This window comes from Zonotrichia leucophrys, chromosome 3 (genome assembly GCF_028769735.1).
Source record: "Zonotrichia leucophrys gambelii isolate GWCS_2022_RI chromosome 3, RI_Zleu_2.0, whole genome shotgun sequence".
In the NCBI taxonomy this organism is placed as follows: domain Eukaryota; kingdom Metazoa; phylum Chordata; class Aves; order Passeriformes; family Passerellidae; genus Zonotrichia; species Zonotrichia leucophrys.
In genome coordinates, this window is record NC_088172.1 from 42,251,195 (window position 1) to 42,278,302 (window position 27,108).

At 38.4% G+C, this 27,108-nt stretch overlaps 2 protein-coding genes across 5 annotated transcripts in view; one reads left to right on the plus strand and one right to left on the minus strand.

Annotated features, from left to right (window-relative positions):
* Positions 1-27,108, minus strand: part of CEP85L (centrosomal protein 85 like) — a 134,847-nt gene that overhangs the window by 36,270 nt on the left and 71,469 nt on the right. The gene's annotated exons all lie outside the window — the stretch shown is intronic.
* PLN (phospholamban) lies at positions 7,516-22,686 on the plus strand. Of its 3 annotated transcripts, XM_064707955.1 has the most exons (4): positions 7,516-7,595; positions 11,762-11,796; positions 13,860-13,933; positions 14,337-15,097. In XM_064707955.1, exon 4 carries the CDS (start codon positions 14,458-14,460, stop codon positions 14,614-14,616), a length of 159 nt encoding a protein of 52 aa, XP_064564025.1. In that variant the 5' UTR covers positions 7,516-7,595; positions 11,762-11,796; positions 13,860-13,933; positions 14,337-14,457; the 3' UTR covers positions 14,617-15,097. The 3 variants fall into 3 exon arrangements, 2 of the variants coding, with proteins under 2 accessions (XP_064564025.1, XP_064564024.1); XR_010439533.1 differs by lacking the exons at positions 13,860-13,933; positions 14,337-15,097 and adding an exon at positions 19,685-22,686; XM_064707954.1 differs by lacking the exon at positions 13,860-13,933.

Sequence of the window (27,108 nt, forward strand, 5' to 3'; positions counted from 1 at the left end):
TGCAAATTCTTTATCCAGGGTCTTGATTTTTCAAATGGAAGTTGTTGAGATTCTGTGAAGGGTGTTGGCCCCTAAACCAGAAAACTGAGCCTCTCCTTTCCTGTGTTCCATTTGCTTTAGCTTTTCAGGACTTCACAAGAAACATGAGCCATACTCAGCACAATTAGCTGAAGTTTAAAATAAACAAAAGAAAAATCCCACAAAAATAAAGCAGAAACATTCAGAATATTTATATTAGAACAAATCCAACTATTACCACAAACTCAAGAAAGTACATTTTATTTAAAAACAGTAATCCAGAACTGTTCTCTATGAGCACTTGCAGAAAAAAGGGAGTGAAATTACTGGAACATGTGCACTTCAAGCTTTGCACATGCAACTTCTGCGCATGTTATAGCTGATGGGGAAGGAATGATTAGACTCTTTTCCACTTCCTTTCAGGCTGATAAACCAAAATTGTTAGCAGTAACAAAGACATCCTCTCACACACACCTTTGTTCTTCTCCAGCTCTTAGTACCATGAACATAGATTTAAAAAACAAGGAAAAAAAGACAAGGATACTCTATAAACAGTGGCAAGGGGGGGGAGTTAGTAAAGCTGCCTTAGTGGTCATTGGAAGACCAAATCGAGTTCTCTACTGAAACAGTCTCATGCAGAGTGTTAATAAGATCAGTGGCCATCAGAGTGCTGCACAATGTGAGTACAGTATTAATCTACATTTATTGGTGACTACTTTGAAAAACTTCCATGAATGGGAAAATTAGAGGCATACTCATGTTTTCTGTCTCAACTCCAGAAATTCTTCCCAGACAGAACTAACTGTTTCAGCCAGCAAACCAAGCAAAACAGTACATGGACCTACTGTGAAGGTTAACCTGCTTCAAGCAGGGATTCTACCCCCATCCCTGTACAGCATCACATATATGATGTATCATCACGTAGACATTTCAGTCACTTGCCCCAGAATTTTGAAAAATAAAAAAAAAAGGAATACTATACATATATTTTTTTAGCTCACAAGGAGACACCACGTATTTGCATGACTCTGTGAATTTTAGATGCATTTATAGAAGCTCTGCACCTCTGGCAAATCCTGGAATCTCAAAAGTCAGACATTTGAAAATCCAAGCCTGAAACACCTGCATCACTGATAAACAGAAGAAATGTTGTTAATTTAACACTGCACTGTGTGTGAAACAGCAACCACACAACCATGGAAGGTAGTCACATAATTTGTGTGTGGAGTAAGTGACGGATATTTGAACTGTTTGGCTTCAATCCAGATTGAACCTTTTCCACTTGAGTTTATGAGGGGTACTTGAAACACACTTGTCTCTAGCAAAAGCAGCAGTATGATGTAAGGGTGCATCCAAACATCCGTGTCAGTGTGTGAAGGTGTTTTCCTTCCTTACAAGATAAACTTGGGGGAGCCCTAGCACCTTCTTTATATAGGCAGAAAAGGCAGAAGTTCACACTAAAAAAATAAATATAATTTTCATCACCAGCAATTAGTACTTGTCACTTGTAGGTCTCCAAGTTACTTACAAAGAAACTAGATTTATTCTACAGAGAGAAAACTGAGACAAGAACAAAGAAAATTGGTCTCTTCAAAGAGCACCAAAACACAGCAGATTCTCCAGTGCGGAAACCATTTTGTAAGTGAAATCCCAGTTTTAACAAAGACAAATGAGACTCTCACTACCTAAAAAAAAATAAATATATGTTGATTGAAGTAGGTTCATTTAGAAGGTGGGAAAATTATTGTTTCAGCATGAACTACTTTTGTTTTCATTTTTTAATTCACAGAAATGTCAATAATAATGATATACCAAGTACTCACGTAACCAATTGATACAGAGGACTGTATCAAAACCATAGAACCAATTAATTTTCAATGAAGGCCACAAAAAGAGGAAAAAAGCAAATAGCTTCTTCTATAAGAATGGGGCATAAAAGCAGGAAAAAAGCTCTCCACATCACCTCAGTGGTTAGGAAGCTACAGACAAAACAGACTGGACACTACACTTGACAAAGCTTCCATGTTCCAGTGACTGACAACAGAACTTTCATGAGAAAACAGCTGCCTGAAACAGAACACATAGTCAGAAAATATCCGCAAGACCAGGAAATCTCTTCTTGCTACTCAGAGCTGGTCTGAACCAAGGAGTAGAGCCATGTTTTTATCTGGCACATTCTGCAACAGAATAAAGAAAAATATGAAGCTTTGTACCTCAAATTCTCAGGTAATGAAATTCAGGATCCTAATTTTCTGCAGATCTTTTTTTGCTGAATGCTTTTTCCCCTGTTTTAGCTATGATTTGCATGAAACAAAGATACTGAGCAATAGATAGCTGATGCTCACCATGGGAATTAGTCTTATTTATAGTCACTCAATAGAGGGAAGAGGAAAAAAAAAACCCCGGACTTCAGAGCAATGGAAAGAAGAAGTGAAGAAAAGACATACATCATTCTGTAACACCAAGCAAGAGAAAGAACGATGTTGCTGGCTCCCACTTCTCAAAGTAGGGCCATGTGAAAATTAGCCTGACAATGCTTTAAAAGCCTGATTTATGCCATCTGCATGTTGATCTGAATGAAGACCCCCATGAAGCAAGATGCCCACTGAGGCCACTGCTCTACCTGCTGCCCCTCCACACTACCTGAGGGTGATCACTGCAATAATCTGCACAAGAGAATCTTTCAACTTCTAAATGATGCCAAAACAGTCATCATTTGGGCAATAATTATTATTTGGGCATTTCTGTTAGGACAACTTTCAGTTGAAGATAGGTAGCAGCAAAAGCTAAAGCCCAATAATTTCTCCTCGATTCTGCAGTTACGCTTTCAAGTGGAGATAATCCAGCACCACCACTTGGCAACTGAAACGTGGTCTTCCAACTTTATCTCTCCTTCATGTGCCTTTGTCCCGCTGTTCATCCATCACTCACAACATGTCAAATAACACAACTAATCTCAGTGCTTCCCAGAACAGTTTATCTGAAAGACACTCAACACAGTTTCTTAGGTATAAGGATCTCGGCACACCACCTAAAACACATTGTTCAGCTTAACCAATTGAGGACACCAGTAAGCACTAAAATACAGTGTTCCCAGGCATTTCACAGAAATAAAGAACCTTCCCTGTAATGAAGATCATTGCATTTCCTATCATGTCTCATGTTGCTATTTTCAAGACACTTTGCATCACTGAAGATAACTGCTATAGTAAATTATTTGACCTTCATTAACCTAGTAAAAAGGTAAACTTCATCACTGTGAAAGCCACCAGGTATTTATAAGAACACAGCTTTTTGTGCTGTCAATATTTTGTTGCAAAATAAACCAGCTACATGGGTCATCTGTGCTAATTGTATTGTCTCCACATGAAATAAATGTTTCGTAATGGGGTTTGGGAAGAGGAAGGACATAGCCAATTTTCAGAGCGAGAGCCAGGCAAAACTTCTTGTTTCCCTTCTCTTCTAACACTGGGTCAAAGCACCAAAGACAATAAACAGGCGTGACACACTTCTGCACCCTGTGCTCTACTTTAATAGTTTAAGATTTGCGCCAGTAACAGCAACTGATACAAAAACATTCAAGAGGATCTTTCAAAAAATGCCTTTGGTCAGTAACAAATCTGATGACTACTACTACCAGAGCATTCACCATTTCCAAAAAGAGAAATATTTCTGACCAAGTTTTCTATTAATTTATTTTGTACTTTTTCCTAATCACTTTGCAATGGTATGCTTTATAAACTGCCTCAAAAAGTAATTTCATCTTGCTTGTAAAAAAGAAAAAAATGTGAAGACCAAACTAATTTAACGTCTGTCCCATGGTTAGGAAAATAAATACGTCTTGTCCCAGAGGAAAATAACATGATGCAAAGCCTAGATTTCTCACCAGAGCTGTTTGCTATAACGCTAACCAAGACCATACGTCTCACTATACAAAAGCAGGAACATCTGCATCCTCAGAAAGGCAACTTCCTCCACATAAATCCAGAAGATAGATTTGAGACTACGGATGTGAGTGAGATTCACTGAAGTCAGATAATCATGAAAGGAGGCATCAGGTAAAACATACAAGCAAATGGTCGTAAATCTATGAAATTCAAGGAAAAATCTTAAATGCATTTAAAAAAAGTTACCTCTCAATCGATTAGGCTGTCACCCTATCTGGTGTGATTCTGGAATGCTATTCACATCAGCACTGAAAATATTGATTTTTCTGTACTTTTAAAGGAGGGAAAAACTCACATTTTCCTTTAGGATGTATTAGGCTCACAGCACAAATGCAACTGAAGGATACATTAGCTTCTTTCTCTTTAGAGAACCTTAAAAAGGGTCCTGTAAGCCACATCTGCTAATACCTGGACTACAAGAAATTACCCATCATAGAATCAGGCCAGAAAATTACTGGTTACAAAAAAGAAAGATCTCATTTTAGAGTTCAGCTTCAATACCAAACTCTGCTACTCTGTCCCACATACACACAAATTAATGCGCATTTGTGGGGGCATGCAGATCTCCCTTCTATGTGTTTTTTGTTACTGTTAAACCAAACGTTTCAACACAGAACTTCTGCTGTGTGAGATCACAGAGGCACTTTTGCAGTGTGACAGAAAACTGCAGCAGCATCATGAAAAAATTCACTCATTCCAGTACTCCACAGGAGTATTCTGAGTACTCCACTACTGAATTTCTTTACCTGTATATTATAAACAATTGGACTTGGGTCGCAGTCCGTTTCTATACAGAATCATGATTATCAGTGGACCAGACAGTGACACCTCAAACTATTTACAGATTATACAGGTGGCCAGTGTCTACAGCTGGAATTTTGAAAACTAGCACAAGAAAGGCAAAAATAATCCAGGAAATTCTTACCAATGTGAATAGAAGTCTCATAATTATTATTTAAATAAAGGAGCTCGTATGCTGAAGTACAACACGTCTCTTTTTAGACATTATTCCAAACATCAACCGGATCTCTAAATAATTTCTGAGAAGAAACATGTTCTAGTGGTAGATTCCTAATCCCCCTGGAGAAAGCCCAGATCATCTCTATTTAAGGTCAAGCAGGCAACAGCTGCACATTTTTGTTCCCCAGAACAAAACGCAGCAGACCAAAACCTTCAACACAGATTCCTTTTTAAAAGCTTTTCCTTTCTCATACCCACGGGTGTCTGGACCTGTTCACCCAGGAGTGAACGAAAACAGTACGATGTGCTCATATATTGTGTCTGTACTTGTCAGACTTGACATGTCCCATAAAGCAGTACTTTGGCATCTGCCTCAGAACCCCCCCAAAACCTCCATGAGTTACATGAGTGAATATAACTAACCTGAACTAGAAAAATGTTCTCAAAAGAGTGTTCTTAAACAAGCTTGTTTTTAGAGAAACAACATTAATACAACATCTACAACACTCACGTGGATCTAAACTTGTACATGTTATTGCTATTTATGTTATGTTATTGCTATTTGGCAAATACATTTTCCATCTTAAAATTCTTATTAGACTTGACATTTAGAGAAGATGTGTATTATGTTTCTGATGAAATACTAGTATTTTTTCAGTGCCTTAATTTGTACATTTAGGTATCACTTTAAGATAGAGACCAAGCTATGGCTGTGTCAGCAGCTCACAAACAAAACCAAATTCTCTTAAGGTATCTCATTTCTAAAAAGCTCCAATTCATTAACCAAAAGACCCAAAAATTTGGGGTAGTGTAACTAAATGACATGACAATTTTACATCAACTTTGTAAAAGGAAGGAACAGCACTGCAGCTGTCGCAGTGCTGCAGTACTGCTGGACTTCATAACAAAATATAGAGGGTGAATTTCAATAGTACAAGTTTCATAAAAAAGCCAACAATCCAATGCTAGCACTTTTCCTGGATGACAGCATACAATAAAAACATGAAACTTCCCTCATAAAAAAGCCAAATACAGTTTGCTTGACTGTGAGAGATTTATAACATTAATAATGCCATTATAAGTAAATTATGAAACACTTTGCACCAGTAAAGCACCATTACTCCTCACTGTAAAGATATTCAATTAACTTTCAACTGAAATATGTGGCCCCAGACTCCCTGGGTTTGATACGAAAGGACAACTGAAAGCAGGCAGATTTATGATATTAAAACCAAACTGCTAACTTCAACTGTGACATAAACAATTTGCAGAGGAGCTAAATCATATTTACAAAAATAAAAACAGAGCTCAACTTGAAACAGGGTTGTACATCACCCCCAAAGCCCTTCTGTCTCTGGTTTGAACAATGTACTGTAGCAGGGCTTCCAGGGAACAAAAAACCCAAACTAAACAAAAAAAACCTCACCCTGTCTGGGTTCCTGCTTAAAGCCAAGCACTCACCTATGCTAAACAATTATTGTCAAAACTGAATCTGTAAGTGTTCAGAGTTTGGCTGAGCTTCTGTACTTTTGCCTGCAATTTCCCAATGAAGAAATGGCCCACGCTGTCAGTTGTATCCACACAGAAAGCCTGATGCTGGATGCTCTCACTTGACAGCTTAATCCTTTTGCATCCAGTAAATCCTTCACTTCCCCAATGCACCAAACCTACTCCATATATGCATTACGTTGTCACTTCTCAACACAGTAAAATATACATAAGACAACCTGTAAAGTAGCATCAAGCTGCTACTACTATCCAAACAAAGAGAAAGGGTTCTCAAAAAATTCACTTAAATAGTTTCCAGCCACAGTGGGAGAGGAAGAAAAAATGTGGAAGTGTGTTTTAAAGGAAAGATAAATACTTCAAAATATATAGTAGTGATAAATTTCAAAGATGAACTTACATATGTCAGATTTGGAAAAAAAATCCTCTAACCCACCCATTAGTGTTTGGAAGAGGCTTGAAATACAGAAAAGTTATTTCAGTTTAAGCACTATGAGAAGAAAGATTATCTTGGGAAGCATTCATCATGCACTATAAACTGAATACCAGGTATGTAACAGAATTATCACAACCATATATATTGAAAGTGTAGTTTAAAAAATACCTTGGACAAAAGAAAACCATTCCAAGTCAAACACCCACAAGAAATGTATGAGCCCCCACTATTTTTAGGTTTTCCTATAAAAAAGAAACATTTCTGTAGCAAAAGGAACACATCCACAGCAGCTCCCTGAGTAAGCTCCCATTTAAGTCCCTGTTTTAAAAAAGGCAGGGTGTCAGGGAAGAGCTCCCTTTGCCACCCTCCTGAAGCGTGCAGTCTCCCAGATTCCCTCATCCTGTGATTGAGCAGGTGGTCTCCCTGGCACACAGGTCCCTGCACAAAAGGAAAGGTGCTGCCCATGCTGCCCATGTTAATACATTTCTGCTGGGAACAAGCTCAGAGCAGCCACTGCCTGTGTCAGAAGGCAAATGGGACCAATCAACTTGTGAGCTGCTGAGTGACACTGAGAGTCCTGCCTCTGAAACTTTTGTTATTTTTTCCCCTCAGCCTACTTCAATTGTTTCCACAGCTTGGTCACAGACTCGGAAAAGTTGCCAGAGATCGGCAGGCACGTCCCACAACCCGGAGCAAGCTCCTCTGTGCTTCACCAAGTCACACCAGGGGTAAGGAACCTCTCTTCTGTGTTATCTTTTAAATCTTGCAAGAAGGCATGCTGTAACTGTACTTTTCTAAAAAACCTCCTCTACTCAAATTAACAGCTGGTTTTCACTGTTTATCAAAAACATGGAAATGTAGGCATTATAGCTCTGAGTCAAAGATATGCTGATCTGCGGGGAGTCTTTCAGCAACAGTAAAGGCAACATAATTTCCTATATGTTCATAGGACACCAACTGTCCTTGGGTATATGATTTGTACAGGTATTGCACAAGAAGGTGAGAAGGTGTCATCATGTTTCTCACACCTTTGCCTTTCCTTTTAAATTTAGTACCTTTTGCTTGTTTTTTCTTTTATCTGTTTGGTCTTGGGTTTTAATCCAAAATCTACAAAGAGAATAATTCTCTCAAAGTTTTGTAGAGGCATTATTTTTCCCAAAGCTGCCTATTCACAGACCGGCAAGGGTAAAGAAGCTCCTTCACCATTAATTCTGTAAAACATGTTTCTGATCTAACACATTAAGAGAGCAAAACTTTTTTGCTGTATGATGAAAAATTACCCTTAATTTAAAAATTTAAGTGATTTATAGCACTACTAGAACAGAAATTATACCATGTTACTCTAAGCACATTTCAAGCTACAGAATCCATGTAGTGTTTTTGCTTTGACATCCATTAAAATTTTATTTTCTCCTGATGTTCATTGTAACTAACACAACACTTGCCCCAGATTGCTTCTAATTGAGAAATAATTCAGCTAGGATTTGTAACATCATGAACTGAATTTCAAATGCAGAAAAGAACCCTCTTATTTCTAAGGGAAGTGCAGACATGTTGTACAATGCAATACAATCCCAGCTTCAAAATCAGTGAAATAAGGTGCATCTCAGAGAAACATGTCACATAGAGAACATTCAATATTTACTTATACAAATATTTTAAAAAGAAATACAATTCTTGAATATGCATGTCTCTAAGGTACTTATGCTCCTTACAATCTTGTTCCCCCCTTTCATCAATTGACACCTTACTACTTATGTCTACATGTGGTTATGGAAGAGACAAACCTAATATAGACTTTTAATTTTGTGAGGTGTGTTTTCCCTCTTAGTGAACAGATACACTTAATTCCTTTTCCTAGTGACTGGCAGGCATCAGGCAAAGATAGATCCAGGTGCTTGGTTTTGTGCTCAGCAGCCTTGAGCCATTTTTGAATATTAAAGTGAGAGAAATGTCTGGACATGCTGTTACTCCCGAGGCAAACAATCTGGTACAGAGTTCTCTAGAAGCTGTTTTCAGTAGGCAGAAGCAGTACTTCAGACCTCCCAGTGCCTACAAAGAGCAAGACGAATCTGAGGCAGATTTTTTTCAAGGCTGAAGTTATACAAAAAATGTATTTTCAAGTGAAGAGAGCAGTTAAGGTGTATTCTACCACCCAGAGAATCCTTCTCTTCTACCACAAATATTGCATATGCAGACCTTTAGAAATACACACATAAATTGAACATACACACCAACACTTAACTGCTATAGGCAGCTCTTCCGTAGAAGCTGGAATGCATCCCATAGCTACAGCAGGTCAGCTGCCCCATCATCTCTCATTTTATCTGGTTAGAGTTCAGTAATTTAATGTAGATGAGATAGTGGCTCAGCTGTTAAATTAAATTTAAAAATTTCACACTTATAACATCCCACGTCACAGATATCCAAACCCTGAGAAACAACCTACAGTCATGACAGAGGCATGTGCTACAGGACAGGTGATAAGTGTTACAAATCAATGTGAAATTAGGCATTTAATTTACAGCAGGCAATTTTCTGCCCTTTTTTTTTTTTTTTTTTGCTACTCATTTGTCAAGACAACAGCGCAATTGTTATTTAAGAGAGATTCAGATTCACGTATTACCACATTTTTATTTTTAAAAGCTGCATTTATTTCTCATTCTTTGAGGAAGTTAGGAATATAGTGCCTCCATAGTGCTTTCCAGCAGGAAACTCACTGAAATCATCAGTTTGTAACTAGTAGTGTAAAGGTGATTTTCACTGCTTTTTCAGACCATCAGCAAACAAAAATGGGATACATGTACAGAACTACCCCAGCAACTTTTTGTTTGCTTTAAGAATAATTTGATTTAGGAATAAAAAAAGTACCCCAGCTGGAGAAATAAAAAATCCCACAGGGAAGTAAAGTTCTGTTCCCTAAAACTACAAGACACTTTAGAACTGAACATTGCTTTTACTTTCTGAAGATTGAAAAAAGGCTAAACAGGACCTTCCTGGCATCAAGTAACTTCACAGAAGTTGAATTTATCTATTATATCCTTCTCAATCAATGCCTTTTCGTTGTTCCCTGACATGTAGAAGGTTAAAAACAAAACTTGGAACATCCCTTTCCACTTCTACCTTTTATACATGCTAGATGTATTTTAATTTTTACTTTAATACAACTTGCACTTAGACTATTTCCTATTAAAGGGACATTATGAACCACCATAGCTAAAACTCATTGTTAGATAATCAGTGAACGCAGTAGAGCATGGACTTAATTTCCTGAAAGAAATTTAGTAAGTAAAAGGCAGATCACATCAACGGATTGGAATCGGTATACAGTTATTTTATGTCTTGTTTTGATGAGGGGAACTGGATGTTTTGATGAGTATGAAAATTGAGGAACCTGTCCAAGATCCCACTGCATGGTCCTGCAGCAGTTGCAGGGAATTTAACCAACTTAAAAACTAGCCCAAAGCACTGGCTCCCAGGCTACTCTAATGGACCAGCAAACATGTAAGTCCCAGTTACCCACAAGATATGTAGATAAATTTCAAAACCCAAAATGACTGGTGTGTTCAACTATTCATCAGCATAATTTCTTGTCACCTACACCATTCACATTCTCATGGACTTGAAATACAAGTAGAGGCTCTCACTGTTGGTCTTGTGTCTTAGAACACCAAAAACATCAAAGCTACTCAGAAGGAAGACTGTAGAAACAATGAATTTGTCAGAGGGGGAAAAATAATAATCTGAAATGTGAGTCTTCCCCTATGCTCTCTGAAACACGCATGACACTTCAGTACAAAACAAACAAAAGGTAAAGAGAATGATAAAATGAGTGTGCTTTTCCTGTTACCAGCACTTTTCAAACTATAAGCTGAATTGTTGCTTCTATCCCCATCCCAAGGCAATATTGTCTCCATATGACTGAAAAATTATATTATATGCAACAAGTCAGTGCCTAAATCTTTAATCAACATAACTTTATGTACTTTTTCCATCACTATGTCCATGGTTAGTAAGACTTTTTTTTTTCCAATGGATAGAAGTGAATTACTGGGATTTTGGGTCATGTCATTCTAAAAATCTATGCAATAGACTTATGCAACATAACTTTAACAGCCCCTCAGGGCTTCCCTTGGTCATGCCGAACTGCAAGAATTCAAGTAAGTCAAACTTCTTCTATTCCACTGATATCACTGCTGCATTTAGTGAACGTATGACAGGAAACAGGCTGTGGCATTTCCAAGGGAGCCAAATTTATCCCGTGTGACTTCAAAGGAGTCAATGCAGTTGCACCAGGAATGGCCCACAGTTTTCACTTTGGTCACATACCCTCTCTCATTGTGAAGGGCACCCAGGAACAAAGATAAAAATAACCTAATACAAATCAGGGAAACAGTCACATGTCAGTGAAGTGGGAAGCAATAACTGTGATCAGTGACTCATTCTGAAGTATGGAGTGTAGGGGATCCCTACATAGTAACATAGAGGGTCAGCCACCAGACATCTTCTGCAGATTCACTCTGTGCCTAAGACAAGCCTTGCACATCCATTAACAGCAGCACTCATAAAACAGAACTGCACAGCAATGCAGCCAACTGCTCCTCTTGTATGATGCTCAGTCTTGTCACACAAGTCACACTTTGTGACTCCTAAAAAATATCCAATATAATTTGCCCTTTTGCTGCACGTTTGTTTCAAGAAGTGGTGTCTGCATGACCAATTCTTCTTTATATTGGCCTAAAACACCAGGCACTGAACAGCAGAGAGCAGTTACTATTTGTGACAATGACCAGTCTTTGTTTCTGTGTAATTATTTTCCAAGCTGTCCATTTTGACCTTGATAGCCTGTATGCAGCTGTGTTACTGAATCTGTTTCTCTTTCTGCACACTTTAGGTGGGTGACAGCGCCATGGAGGATTAACAAGCAAGGTATGTGTTTATTAGTTGAACCTGAGCACTTGTAAAGACAAACTTGTTGAAATACAGACACAGAATTGGCTTCCTCTGCTTACAAGAAAACTTGCTCCACACACAGGAGGTTAAACAACACATAGATGTTTCAAAAACTTCCAAAACCACATAAACTATTAAATCAAGAAACTCAATCTATTTTGTCCTCTCCTCATCCCTTCTCTACAATGTCTTCTAGCTGTATGATGTATAAAGATCTTAACTTATGCTACCTTCCACTTTTTAAGATCGTTTTGTATCCCCTTCTGGTCACGTCTAAAAATCTATTTTGGCCTTGCATCTGTGCTGCCCAACCAGATAATATTGCTTTTTATGGAAGCACTTCAGAGCCCCAGGGCCTTGTTGCCCTTTGAGTCATGCAGCAACACTGCAGTGCAGGTGCCAGCATGAGTGCAGTTACACCTAATGCAGTAGGGTTGCATTAGCTTCTAATGAAATGGATTTTACATTTATTCTGCGTGTGCACAAGTACACATTGATGCTGCTCCAATCATCAGTGGGTCCCAATAAAAAAAAAAAAAGAAAAGATAAATGTTGCTGCAGCAGGTCACACACAGCCCAAAGACCAAGAGTTGCACACACCTCACAATGAAAAAATGACATAAAATGCCGTGATGAAGTCACCCACAGGAAATGCTGTTCTCTGAGCAGTGTCTGTCACAGAACCTGGTTACACAAACTCCTCTCTCTCCATGTAAATCCATTTGTGGTTCATCTACTGGGACTTGTCTGCAAGAGGATAGACAGTCTAACACACTCCAGCCTGTACTGGGTTAAGAGAATGAATGTGAATTCAGCCAAGAGACTTTAGAATTCCTTTGCATGTCTTGCTTTTACTGCACTTGGGACAGACCATGACTAGTAAAGATCTAAGCAGAATATACTTGGCAAGCATTTAACTGCTTAAATAGATGAAAACAGGTACAGCAAAAAGTCAAACAAAGATGAAAAACTGTAGTCACTACAAGAGTATGTTCTGGTGTATGGTTTTTTTTCCGCAATAAAGTTAAGATCAACTACAGCTCAAAAAATCATAACAAAATTTGAAGTTCAGTTTGAGAAAGAGATGTCATCCCATGGAGTCCTCTAAGGGTATTAGAATAACCATCCGCAATTTGATTGCTTTTGAAAGTCTCTTAAATACCAACACTGCCACTGAGAACACATGCATTCTGTCCATACAGTAACATTTCACTCTACAGCCCAACATGAAAGGATTAAAAAAGGAAGAGTCTGAAAGACACTTTCGTTTCCTTTTAAGGTTGTTCCATTTTAGCCACATATAAAGACAAATTCATGGGCAAAGCATCTCTGATTCAGTCAGGATCGTCATGTAATTGGGGCAGCAGACGTCTAAGCAATTGTCCTCCTCTATGTGGCATATATAACTTCACTTATTTCCAGGAAAACACAAAATGAAGTGATGACAAGGAGAGGCCTTCTGTGAAATATATGAACACAATATTAATTCATAAAATGTTTATGGGTAAGTGCAGCTTTAGGAACAAAGTTTGACAGATCATCATCATTATTTTAAAAACCAAGTTTTCACATTGTGACAGCACCTACATTCAGAATCTAACTCACCATGAGCTAAACAAGCATATATCAAAGCCAGCTTCTTGCCATGGAAGGTTTTTACAGGAAGGTTTTATGCTGCAACTACTTATTTAGAGTTTTGTAACAACTGATACCCTGTCTTCCATCTGCCACTAAAAATACAGGAAAAATCAACTTTGAATAGGAAAAATGCACTTTAAATGTAACACTCACTTAAAAAACAAGTTGTGTAAATGCTTTGTTTTGTTCCTTGTAGCAGTCCTCTGCCGTTGCACCCACATTTGTAACACACTGTCCAACATGCATAAAATAAGATTTAGTCTTTACTCAGTCTTGCCTGTTGAGAAGTATGTTACTAAAATTCCCTACAGCAGTGATGCTTTAGGTTTTAATTGCCCACCATCAAGAACTTTTTCTTGGAATGGAAATACTTCAACAAGAATTTTTTTCCTCTCTTCCAGCAAAAGGTACTGGTAAATCAGGTTATCTGCCCTGTCAGTACCAGCCAGGAGGACTATCCAGATCTGGCCGAAAGGTCTGTGACCCTACTCTTATCATCAAGCCTTCAGAAGTTCTTGAACAAATAAAGCAGAGAGGTGTGTGTGGAAAGGCAATCAGCCACAGCCTTTTCAGAGGCCGTGTGAGATAGAGAGCTTAGGATCTAAGGCAATAATCTGGGCAAAACCCAGATATCCACAATTTCCATAATACAGTTAGTCAACACTGCTAAAAAGCAGGTGCTCAGTAGTCTTCAGGAAGAGAAGCATAACACAACACAAATCTAAAATTAAAACTCCAACATTTTAAAATTCAGTTTTAACTTAAAAACTTTGTTTTAATGCTCTAAAAAGTCTAAAATAAACAGATTGCTTTTACAATCTCTATTTACACTCAAAAACACTTCTGCACTTCTAATTCTCTGCTTTCCCGCTTTCCAGCTCCGCAAAGGCTGTCTAAAACAAAGAGAAGATATTAGGCACTTTGCACTGTTCCTGACCACTGCTCTTCTTTCCTGCACTCCTAAAACCTCTGATTTGTGCCCTCTGCTTTCCTGTTGCCATGGAGAAGGTGCAACACATGACCCGCTCCGCTCTGAGGAGAGCCTCAACTATTGAGGTCAACCCACAAGCACGCCAAAGGCTCCAGGAGCTCTTTGTGAATTTCTGCCTGATTCTAATTTGCCTCTTGCTGATCTGTATCATAGTGATGCTTCTCTGAAGTTCCAGCACGTCTCTGCCCTGTCCTCTAGGAAAGTCACCCCAGGGGGAAGAGAGACCTACACGTGCCAACTCCCAGTGCAAGGATCCTCATGTGACAGGGGCTAGCACTTGGACTAGAGAGTGTGCCAACCAGTGCTCTGCTATCTTACTGCCTGCTCATGTATTAAAAACACATTTTCTGTGCAGAACACTGTTTAGAGCCTGTAGTTACCAAGTTGTGCGTGACTCAATTTGTCCGTCTCAACCAAGAGATGTCTCTCCTACATGGGTTAAAGTCTCAGTAAATCAGATTATCTGGTCAATCAGTAACAGCCAGCAGCTGGTAATTCAAAGTTTTAGTCAGCTAAACACCATAATCATTTTCTGGGGGCCTAAGTCTTTTTAGGTTTCTCTGAAAATCCTTAAGCCCTTGGAAGGGTTCCAAATTTGGACCATGCCTACCCAAAGAAGAGCTTACAGGTACACAGCCCTCAACACATCCTGGGAAAATTTATGCTCTGCTTAGTTCAAAGTGCTGCATCTCTGCATTATCAGCTAAAGGCATTCAAATTGCTTTACTGGTTTATAAAGGAATATGAGAACGAACCAAAAATCTCTTCTAACTCAGAAAGAAAAAAACTAGTTCATATGTTTTTCTCTCTATTTAAGGGATCTTATATATGTGACATCTGGCAAGATTTTTCATTATGTTTTGCAGAAAAAAACTGACACTGCCATAACTGAAATAAAAAATATTGTTTTCCATAGTAATTTGATTGACATGACAACTGGCACAACTTGGATTCTCAGAGTTCTTAACATTTGCCTTCAGACAAATTAATTAGGGACTGTTCTTATTTATGTAGTAATTTCCTTAGTTTAAAACTATAAAAAACATGGAACTTGCCAATGTCACATGAGGTGCCTTACACCTGATGCGGCAAAGAAGTCTAGGCCATCATTACTGTTGTGACTGAAATGTATGCATACAAATATAAGTAACATCCCCATCTTCAACTGCAAATTCCTGCTAGAGAACACGAAAGTGCTTTCCTAAAATAAATGACAAATTAAAAAGCTCATTGTAAACAATTATGCACAGGAAGGAAAAGCATTGCACAAATATCTTTTCAACATGTAAACCATGGGCTATACACATAAAAGATGACACTTCTGCTCCAGAAATTGTGAGCAACAAGACTGAGTAGAAGACTTCCAACCCTAATTACCCTATTACATGTTGCTGGTATTAAGCAAAATCCCCAGAAATTTGATGCACTTTTCAAATTTAAAGAAAGCTTAAGAATCAACAGAGGTCAGACAGACATCCATTTTTAAAAGAGATACTCTTCTATTCCATTCTATGTAAACATTCTTATTAATGAATACAGAAAAATCAAAACAAGTTTGTCTTGTATTCTGCCTTTAAGACTTAATATTTCATGAGTAGAAGTTGATAATAAACAGCTGAGCAGGAAGGGAAGAAATCTTTGAAAAAACTCTGTATTCAATGGAATGCAAGCAAATCCAGTGGTGAATTTCCTATTTGGTGAGTAGGTATGTTGAGACCAGACTCTGAAGTAAGGTTACCCACAGGAAGAAAAATTAAGATAGCTGCTTGTATGAGGATTAGGGTGAGCACTGGTGAGACTGGCAACACATCCCCACACTTGCAAGTTAGTATTATGAGCATCACTGATTTGAACTGTCAGTGTAAATCTCAATGTCCATTTCATGCATTCTGACCACTCTCACAAATGCATGAGATTTTAGCAAGCATACTTCCCCCTTTAATCCTTCTTGCTTTTCTTCTCTTTTCGAATCTGTATTTTTGTGATGGATAGAGTTTCTAGCTTTAGTTTGCTTTGGAATGTGTTTCAAGAGACTTCAACTGGAAATAGACAGTTTTACAGTACTGAAAACCTGCTGAAGAAAGAAGTGTTAAGAGTAAAGCATCAGCACTGCATTCTGAGGACATGCTTGGGTTAGAGGTTTCACAAGCCAATAATTTAAAGGAGTCAGAGTAAAGCATTGCTAAAAAATGTAGCCCAATAAAAACAAACCCTCCAATTTCCTTTTATGTACCTGAAAATCCATAACTTATTTTAAAACAATAACCAAACAAGAACAAAACCAAGTTATCAATGAACAGGAAGCTGTACTGCTATTTTACAGCAATGCACATATATTGCATATATTGTATGGTTCATTGGTGTCTTAGACTTCTGTTGATCAAAAAATTTGTTACTATCCTCTATATCACCAACTGTCAACCGAACCCAGAAATTTCAAAAAACCTCATTTGTACATAATACAATCTTCTTTGTAGACTTTTCAAGTTTTGAAAATAATAGCTACAGTATCTGTATTTAATAAAAGGACTGCTTGAAAAATATTAATGCATAAAATATATCCAATTGTTTAGAAAGAATTATCCATTCTATTACTTACTTATTAAAGTTATGTGAAAAGAAACTAGTTATCACACAGCTTTCTAATTCTCTAAATCCCTATTTACTCTGCTTTGGTTTTCAGAAGTAATCTTGACTATTTTGCAATGTGCAGGTCACTTACATGTAGCTAGAGCTTGTAACTATTCCTAAATAATTTTCTGCAAATGCAATCAAAAAGTTTAGCACTTTTATGTGTCATAATAAAAATAGCAAACATGTACAGCACATAACTTGGATTATGTTTTTAGTTCTCTGCTCCACTCCACCCAAGCCTAAATCTTTTTCCTAAGGTCATTTTACATACCAGTAGTGAATAAAGACAGCTAAACAGGCAACAATCTGATATTACTCTTCCTCCAAAAAAAAATTACCAACTTCCATGACAATTTTATACCGGGAAGGAGCTGAATCAGGAATTGGTTCAGTTGGTTTTAAAGATGTGTTTCCTCAGCCAGCTCCTCAGCAAAAAATGATACAATTGATTTAATAATTGAATAGTTGATATTATTCTCTATGTGAAAACATGACCCATTTAAAAATTGAAACTTTGCTCTGACCAAGACTAGTCAGAAGGTGTTTTAGAAAGCATCAGATACTTGCATTTCTTTAATAACTGTTCTACATCAATTTAGCAACAACTTCCCTTCCTATAAGAACTGAATCACTCATTGGACAGACAAGAATAAAACAGCCTTAAACAAAATTATTCACACGACATGCACAAAATGCTTGTCACCCCTCTGCACAAAAATTTTTATGTAAGTTTTGCTACAATTACACCAATGGCCAATGGTATAACTAGGCCAGTGGTATCCTGGCATGCATTAGGAAGAGGATTCCCAGCAGGCCAAGGGAAATGATCCTGCCCCTCTACTCCACCCTAGTGAGGTTGGAGTGCCATGCCCAGTTCTGGGCTCCTCAGTACAACACAGACATGGAGCTCCTGCAGCAGGTCCAGCAGAGGATGGCAAAGATCATTAGGGCACTGGAGGAGTACTTCTGTTAAGAGCAAAGCCTGAGGGAGCTGGGCCCACTCAACCTCCAGAAGTGACTGAGGTAGGGGACCTTATCAATGTCTGTCTGAAGGGGGTGCCAAGAGCGTGGAGCCAGGCTCTGCTGGGTGCTGCCAACCAGCAGGACAAGAGGCAATGGACAGAAACTGATGGACAGAAAGTTCCATGTGAATGTGAGGAAGAACTTCAGCGTGGGAGACTGTGCACTGGAACAGGTTGCCCAGAGAGGCTGTGGAGTCTCCCTCATGGGAGTTTTTCAGACACCCCCTGGACACAATCCTGTGCCATGTGCTCTAGGATGATCCTGCTTGAGCAGGAAGATGGTAGTCCTCTCCAGCCTTATCCATTCTGGGATACAGACAGAACAATAATAATAAAAAATGGTCACACTTTTTAATGTATCCTGAAACATACTTTACTTATATCCTCTCTGCCAAAATTAGAGCAGAGTAATTGAACCCATTCATTTAAAGAGTGTTTGAAAGCATATAAACACACTATAGGTTACAGACCAGATACCTGTATTTGTATGGCTATTAATGAATAGTGCCTAGGAGAATACAATTGGAAATTTTTTGTGTAAAATCCTGCAAGATCCAGAGATGTGTTATTTAACAACAAATGTAATCCTTTTAGCTTTGACCTCCATGATAAAAAGTGGGGGGAAAAAAGAAGAAATTAACAAACCAAAACCCAGAACATATTTATAAGGATTCTTTTAAGAACTAATGCTACCCTCAGTAAGAACCCTGATAATTTAAATTAATTAACACAGGCCCTGTATTTACTGTAGTAATATTTAATTGATTGCTTTATAAGCTTTTTCTTTCTTTAAAGGCAAAATTATACCAGAAGTTACACCTTTGTATAAGATGTAAAACTATAAAATACTGCCCTCTTGTGATCTTCCCTAAAAATGTAGCTGATTATTAAAAGCAAGTTTTGGCAACTGTTGTCAGTATTAGGGTTAAGTGGGTTTATATATTCCTTTCACTCATGTATATATATTTATATAAATAGACCCCAATTGTTAAGTTATTAATGCTACCTTAAAATAAGTAATTGCATATGTGCTATTAAAAGCACTAAGGACACATCCTCTGCCAGCTCAATCCAGATTCTTGGTAAGGCATTTGCAAGACTGCAGTGGGCCTTAGAAAGCACATTGCCAGCTAAACACGGCTGCAGTGCACAATGCCAAACCCTAGAAGGGTAGGAAATACTTCTATTAACAGACAGACATTTTGCCCAGATAAGAAAGCAGAGGGGTGTTTCACCAATAGAGGTATTTTAGAAGCAAATTTTCAACAGTCTGTTGCTGAAAGAGACCAAGTCTTGAGAACATTTATTCTTCTGAAAATTTGATGGGCCTGGAAAGTACCATACACATTGATAAAGTCAGTGAAGTGCCAAACTCTGCGAGAAAATTCAAGTCCTTCCTCCAATTATTAGTTTTTCAGAAAAGTACTGGAATGAAAGTTATCATTAACCTTAATTTTATTTAGTTTTATTTTTAAGGTATTTGAGAAAAAAGGCTTGCAGGAGCATCCAGAATACTTTTCCAGAAAAAAAACTGAACAACTAGCTATTTTAAGCATACCATTTTCTTCTTAATTGGCAGAAACTAAAAACCAAGGGAAGAGCCATGGACACAAGGAAATTCATGTGCACCTACACAGCTTACTAATGAAGGAGCAGCCCTAAACTACAATTAAGAGTCTGCTGCAGGCACGAGAGGGCAGACTGATGCACATTATGGATCTTGCCAACAACAGGGGTCTGAATCTGCTACTTAACTTTCTGCTCATTGTCTTGGTCCTAGTGCTTGCATTTATCCTTGTGAAGCTGATGTGAACCTCTGCAAGGCTCTGTTTCCTTCTCAGATTTCATCCTGTGGGTTTTGCAATGATAATGCAGACACTTTAGACTACCTGAATATAAGTATGTGAAGTCTGCAGAGGCTGAAGTATCTGAGAGTTACAGAGAATGTGTTCACACCCCAAATTTATCAGAAAGCAATCCTAAGAGCTGTGCACAAGCTGTGCATCTGCCACTGAGTAAAGAAAGCACCTACAGCCTCACTGAGAACCCGAAGAAACCCAGGAATGCATCGGCAGATACAGTAGCTTCTCATTGCTACAGCTGGTTGTTATTTAAAGATCTACAAATTATTTGCAGCATTCAAGGAACATAATTTCTGCAAAAAGGGGACAGTAGAAATCAAATTTTTAAAATGGGATTTCTGTAGAACATATACTTAATGGGAAATGACAGCAAGAAGGCAAACCAAAATGCCAGCTTTGAGTTGACAGTACACATCAAATTACCTGTGGAGAGAAAAGCACAGATGCTGTAAATGGAAACAAAGATATCCCTGAAAAGCAGCTTGCAGTAGCAGAGATGGGGATAAGTGAAGATCAAATATGAAAACTAGACCTTTTTTTGACCACCTGTGGTTCACTGCAACACCTCAAAAGCCAGAAGCCTTATGTTAACCAGCATATCAAAAGAAGCACCTGATAAAACAACTGAAAAACAAAGGGCCATTACCCAGGGTTATCATAACTCTGGCCAGGAGACCCTCAGCACCAGCACATACACAGAGAGGATTTACCACTTATGCACAGGTCAAGGTGATCAGTGTGGGAGCCCTGCAGCCGTATTTGACAGAGCACTTGTTACTTGCCAGTGCCATCACCAGTCCATAGCCTGTCCTCACCTCTAGGCATGCAGCAAAAACTCCTTACAGGACCCTCTTTTATGGCTCCTTACACAGTGATGTACTTTTCCCACAGGCTCCTGGGAAGGAGAGTGACCAACAAGAGCACACTTCTGTTGGAATGATTTTCCAGAAGGCAGAGCTAAAAACATGAGAAGTGCTGAGAAAGGAGGGGACCAGAAGCAGATTTTTGTACATCACATTGGAGCCAAACAACTTTCTCTTAGCATCTCACTTTCCCAAGTGAAACACAGGAACCAACCACAAAAATCACCATGTGTAAACCAAAAAATAGATATTGTACAGTAAATTTATTGCCATAGATATGCATATTAACACACATGCATAAGAGGCAGATGTTGTTTTATGGATGGGGGAGGCTCCAGCTTCCTACTGCCAACAGCACATCCCTGATTGAACACATATATACTGCTGAGTGCTGAGTGTATTACAGAGCTGATCTATTCATGTTCATGCCCAGAACTGCCATATGATCACTATTGTTATTCAGTTATCTGCAGGAGACTCATCTAAACTGGATCTATGAACAGACTTTTCACAGGAAAAGGCAGCATGCCCAGCAAACCTGAAAGCTCAAGGAAGTCCTGCCATTAGTAAGTATCCACATTCCACTCTATGCAACCTGCTCCAAAGCTTACAGAGCATTAGTGTGCTGATTTTATCTGGAATAAAGTTAATTTTGTTCATGATATAGTAGTTAGCATGGGACTATGGACTGGTATAAGTCCAAAGTGTAGCTATGATGAAGGAAATTGCCTCTGCCCCAGCCAAACCAGCACAATGGCCTCAAGCAGCACAGATAGTTAAAACAAAAGCTTTTTTCTCACCTGCTCTGAAATATGTGCAATAACCACTTGAAATGGCTTCTGCAAACTACATACCCACAATTTTTTGAAGTTGATAGTTACAGAAGTATGAATTCCAATCTGTTTGCATTTAAACCAAAAAACTTTGCACAGCTACATCACAAAAAGCAATCATTTATTTTTATAATCTTGAAATATTCTGCTTTCAAAAAATATGTAAATTTATATACCAGAGATATATGTGGTAATGGTTACATAGTTTTGTATTACTTAGGAGAATTCCTGTCGATGCTTGACATATATGGTTCAAAGCACAGCAAAACCACAGTAACAAACAGGAAACCCACTCTAGCCCAAAGCAGAATAAGAACAGTTGTCCCAACAAAATGGTTATTCACTGCCTGGGACTACTCAAAGTTTATTGTTTATATGACCTTCTCTATATTCAGAAGTTTCCCTATCTTAGGGAAACCACTGTGACACCAGCTGGCCCTGACAAAACAATGAAGTCACCTATTCCTTTTTAATAAATTGAGGAAGATGAGCCTACTGCCACCAACGAGCATGTATTTCCAGATCAAAAATTGCATACCAAGGAAGTCTGTGAGAAACTTTGCTGTCAGAGCATGGAGAAACAATCCCCAGACGCAATCCCAGTAGCCTCCTCTCAGGCAGCAATGAACATGACAGAATCCTCAGCAAATGCTGAAATGCACTACTGAAACGGAAGCATTTTCCAGAGATGACATATAAAGCTGGCAAACTGATGAGCTAACCAGTGCCAAGGCTTTTTTTGCAATCAAGCACCGTCCAAGTTTGGTTTCCGATCATTTGCTGCACTCCAGACTGAACCTACAAGCACCTTACAATGAATGGGATCCCATGTGCTGGGCTACCAACTTCACAGCAAAAGGAACAGACCATCAAAAGCTTAGTTATGGCTCCCAGCAAAGGAGTTCACTCTGCTAGCTAAAAGTGAAAATCCCTCATGTTGAAAAGTTTTCTGTTCCTGAAAAGTATGGTTTCATCAAAATGTGATATAGGAAAATATTGATATTAATAATTTTAATTTTCTGATCTGAGAGGATTGTAAAAAACCCTAGCCTTGAGTTGACATTTAAGAATAAAATTCTATGTGGCAACAACGCTATCTGACGAATGTTATGACTTTTCTTTCAATTAAAATTTTACAGCTTTGTTTACCAATTTTTAGATATGCATGCAATTTACTTTCTTCCTTGTCTGCTTTGCAACAAAAATTGTTCTAATAACTCTAAACTTCTCACTGCATTAAAACTTAATTTCCAGCAATTTTTATATACATGGTATGATCAATCCAGTGTTTTCCTCATTAAAAAGCCTCACTAAACCTGGTACATTAAAGGGAAAAGATGCACTTAAGTAATTTCCATCTATTATCTCTGCAATATTCTGACACAATTTAGCACACCATGCAGAAATCATACAGATGCTCCGTACACTGGAATAAAGAGATTCATACTGTGATACTTGCAACACCAGACAAAGTTAATATGTAGATAAGCAATCTTATGAAGCTCTCCTTCTTATTATATGATCTCCAACAATTTTAAAGGCATGCTTTCATTTTAAATCTAATTTTTGGACTAGCACACAGCATGTACCTACATGCATTCAGATAATAGGATATATAATAGGATCAGACTTTAATTGTTTTTGCTTGAAATTTTTGAAATGCCATTGCTTGAAAACATAGAGCTTTTTAATTTAGATTTTATGGCCTCCAAGTTCAGTACATGGGAAATGTTGTGTATTATAAGCAGTTTTTTTCTCTTAATACAGGCCTTATCACACATTTCATTATTCAAAGATCAGCTGTATATTGAAAACAATTAAACAAGTATATGGCGAAATATAAATTCTGCATGGAAACTCTTTTCATTAAAGCAATATTTCTTTGTTTCAGTGCATAAACTGAACTCCATACACTGAAGAACTTTTAAAATGTGCTCCTAGGAGAATGTTTATTTTCAAAAAGCATACCTTAAATAACTCACATTAGCTAAGGAAATCAATTTTCATATGCAACTCTGCAATGTTACACAATAACCATACAGCAGGTTCTCCTTGGAGATTTATTTCTGAAATGTACAAACATCACACCCACAGCTGAAGGATGCACCTTCTCTAAGAGGCATTCTGCTGTTCCACAGCACATTTTCTGCAGTTGCAAACCTGACCACATCCCGAAGGACAATCACAATACAGCTGTAGGCCTTCTACTCAACACTCTGAGCTTCCCTTATAATGCACAGGAAATTTTACTTTACAATCCATGGTTTACAATTGGAATGGAAAAGCCCCATGATAGGCATTATAATTTGGGGGGCAAAGCATAAGAAATACCACTGAGTTCAGTCAACTTCAGACTACTAAGCAAGCAGAGAATCTTAAGCTTGAAAGTAATTAACCTTGGAACAGCTTTTGAGGGGTGTTACATTATACTTTCCATTAGTCTTTAGAGTAAACAAATAGAAAGCTTCTCTGATTTTACAAAAATTAATTCTGAATTAGCATTTTCAACTGTCTATACTAGTCTGTGAGGACATAAAAACTTATTTGTACTTTGTATTATTAAGCTGTTCCTGGACCATCAGTCCTCAAAATCAACTCAGAAAATTGCTGCTGTCTATTCTTACTTCATTAGTGATAGTCTGGAAGAGGGGGAGGCTACAGAGTACAGCTATCTAACAGATGCACAAAGCTGCCCTAGATTAACAGTTAGAAGTAAAGTTTGTTGTATCCTCTGTTCATGGCAATAGTAGTTTTAAAGAAAAATAATGATAAACTGATTTTTTTTCAGTCCTAGAAAAACCACTACATTTCCATCAGGATATATACATATTAAAACAAAAAAGCAAAAGTAATCCTCAAAGGAAAAGAATAATTAAAAAAATACATAGAGCTGTGGGTTTTGCCCTTTTTATAAATCATCAGCTTCCTCTTATGCCTTCTACTCTATCTCTTAGATACATATTTCACTTGAGATTGCAGTTATCTTGGTTTCTCAGAAATAATAAAATACCAGTGATCTCTAAAAAAAGACCACAGCAGAATGATGCTGAGGTTTCTTTAAAAAACAGGTGTCAAGACAGGAAGAATCATTCTCATTTTTTCATTGCTTCTGGCATCTCTCCTCCTTACAGGTGTAACCTCTGTCAGAAGGACAGGAGGGCAGGGAGGGACAGCAGGGGATGCCTCTAAGAGCCCAAAAGCTCATTGCTCTTGCACACACTTTAACCTTCACTGGGTCCTACTTCACAACCACATCTCACTTGAGGACGTAGAACAGATCCCATTTTGAGGCCCAGCAATATGACTCCAGATCATGCCAATGGAAGCACTTGCTAAGGGCATAAGGAACTTTCTCCACAGAGATGTAGAAGTTACAGTTGAAAAAAAAATCAAAACAAAAAAATCAACCAAACAAACAAACACTCACAAAAACAAAACAAAACAATCCAGTTTTAGGCAAAATGTCAAATCTCAAAAACCTGGAAAGGTGCAGCACTGTTTGTGAACTGAAGCCAATGACAAATAATGCTTGTGTTCCCCCTGCTGGCTCTGTCCTCCAAATACAGCTTGGTAGCAATGCTGGCATGGATGAAAGCCTTCGAATAACTGAAATATCACATACAGGGCTTCATCTGTTTCAAACACTTAACTTTGCCTTCCTATGTACTTAAACATGATCAGTGGGAGAAAACACTTCTGAGACCTGAAGGACAAGAGCTGGGAGTTCCTTTGATCTAAACAAAAATAAATTTCTAAAACACCCACCCTAAACAAAGTGCCTTTAAAGGCACATATAGGACAATGAAGAGACCAATGCCTAATGAAGTAAATAAGTATACAAAACTAGTGATACACCATCTGGAGTACTGCATACAGGTCTGGTATCCCCAGCATAAAGAAGAATGTGGAATTGTTGGAGCAAGTCCAAAGGAGGCCACAAAACTGGGAAGAGGACTGGAGCACTTCCCCTATGAAAACAGGCTGAGGAAGGTGGGGCTGCTCAGCCTGGAGAAGAGAAGGTTGAGTGGAAATCTCGTAGCAACCACGCAGTATCTGAAGGGGGCCTGATGGAGCTCCTTCACAGGAACTGCAGTGAGAGGATATGGAGTAATGGGTGGAAACTGAAACAGGGGAAATTTAAGGCTGAATATTAGGAAGAAATTCTTTGCTGTGAGGGTGGTAAGACACAGAAACGGATTGCTCAGGGAAGTTGTGGATGCCCCAGCCCTGGCAGTGGATGCTGCAGTCCAAGACTAGGCTGGATAAGGCCTTGAGCCACCTGGTCTAGTGGGAGGTGTCCCTGTCCATGGCAGAGGAGGGTGGAATTAAATGATCTTTAAGGCCCCTTCCAACCCTTAACATTATGTCGTTCAGTATATTTAAATCCAGGAACAGTAACCTGATCACAAATCTCACAGACAGCACCACTGGTGGCTGCAGCCAGCTACACATCTCAGGTGTTTGGGAAGACTTGAATAAATGGATAGACCAAGCTCCCTGCTGCTGGTTCCCAAACCCTCTGTGTGCTGCTCAATGCCACCAGCAGGTGCCACCTGTCCGAGTCCAGCTAGCAGTGCCCTGGACCCAGCCTCAGCACTGAGCCCATCTCTGTCACTTCTGAGAGGACCCCATCAGCCTCTGCTCCCTACCTGGGGAATTGATCAGCATCAGAATCTTTGAAGTGCTTAGAGAAAGGTGAGGGCTTCTGCAGCAATAAAGGGTGGCTAGCTGTAACAGTGTCAGGTTTTTAGACAAACCCTTAGAGACTACTATTAGTTTGGCCATATTAGTTGGCTTCAATTTTCTTCAGCTAAAAAAGAAAAAAAAACGCATTCCCTTAAAAACCTCAAAACACCACCAAAAACCAAAATTAGACACCATTAAGAGCAAAACTGGATGTTAACAATCTCTAAACTTGTTATTCTTTCCATCAATATACAACAAAAGGAGCAACAACACTTGAGCACAACTCTTTCTAAATTACATTTGTGTACTTCAGGCTGAAGAAAACAGGAAATCTGAACATACTGCTAGATTATCTCTGTTGAGCTAATATCCTAGTCTAACCCTAAAATGCCTTTCAGAGAAATTTAATATATTATAAACTGGGATTTTTTTGTCAAGCCAAGCCAAACTTACTACACAGGTAAACATGAACATGTAGATTTTAAATACTGCCTTCCTTCACAAACTGTACTTCCCCATTAGGGGAAGAGCTGGAAACAAAGACTGTGAATTGCAATGTTAGAAAGGGTTGCCTATATCTTAAAACCATGTGCTTGATAATCTTGATATAGAAATATTTCAAGCATGATGCATCAACCACACATACTTATTTAAATAAACCAGATTTGTTGGCTACTGTTAGTTGATTTTTATTAGTTCAAAAATAAGCAGTAATACCAAACTGAATTCTGTTTTTAAGTGCTGGGCATAAAGAGATTG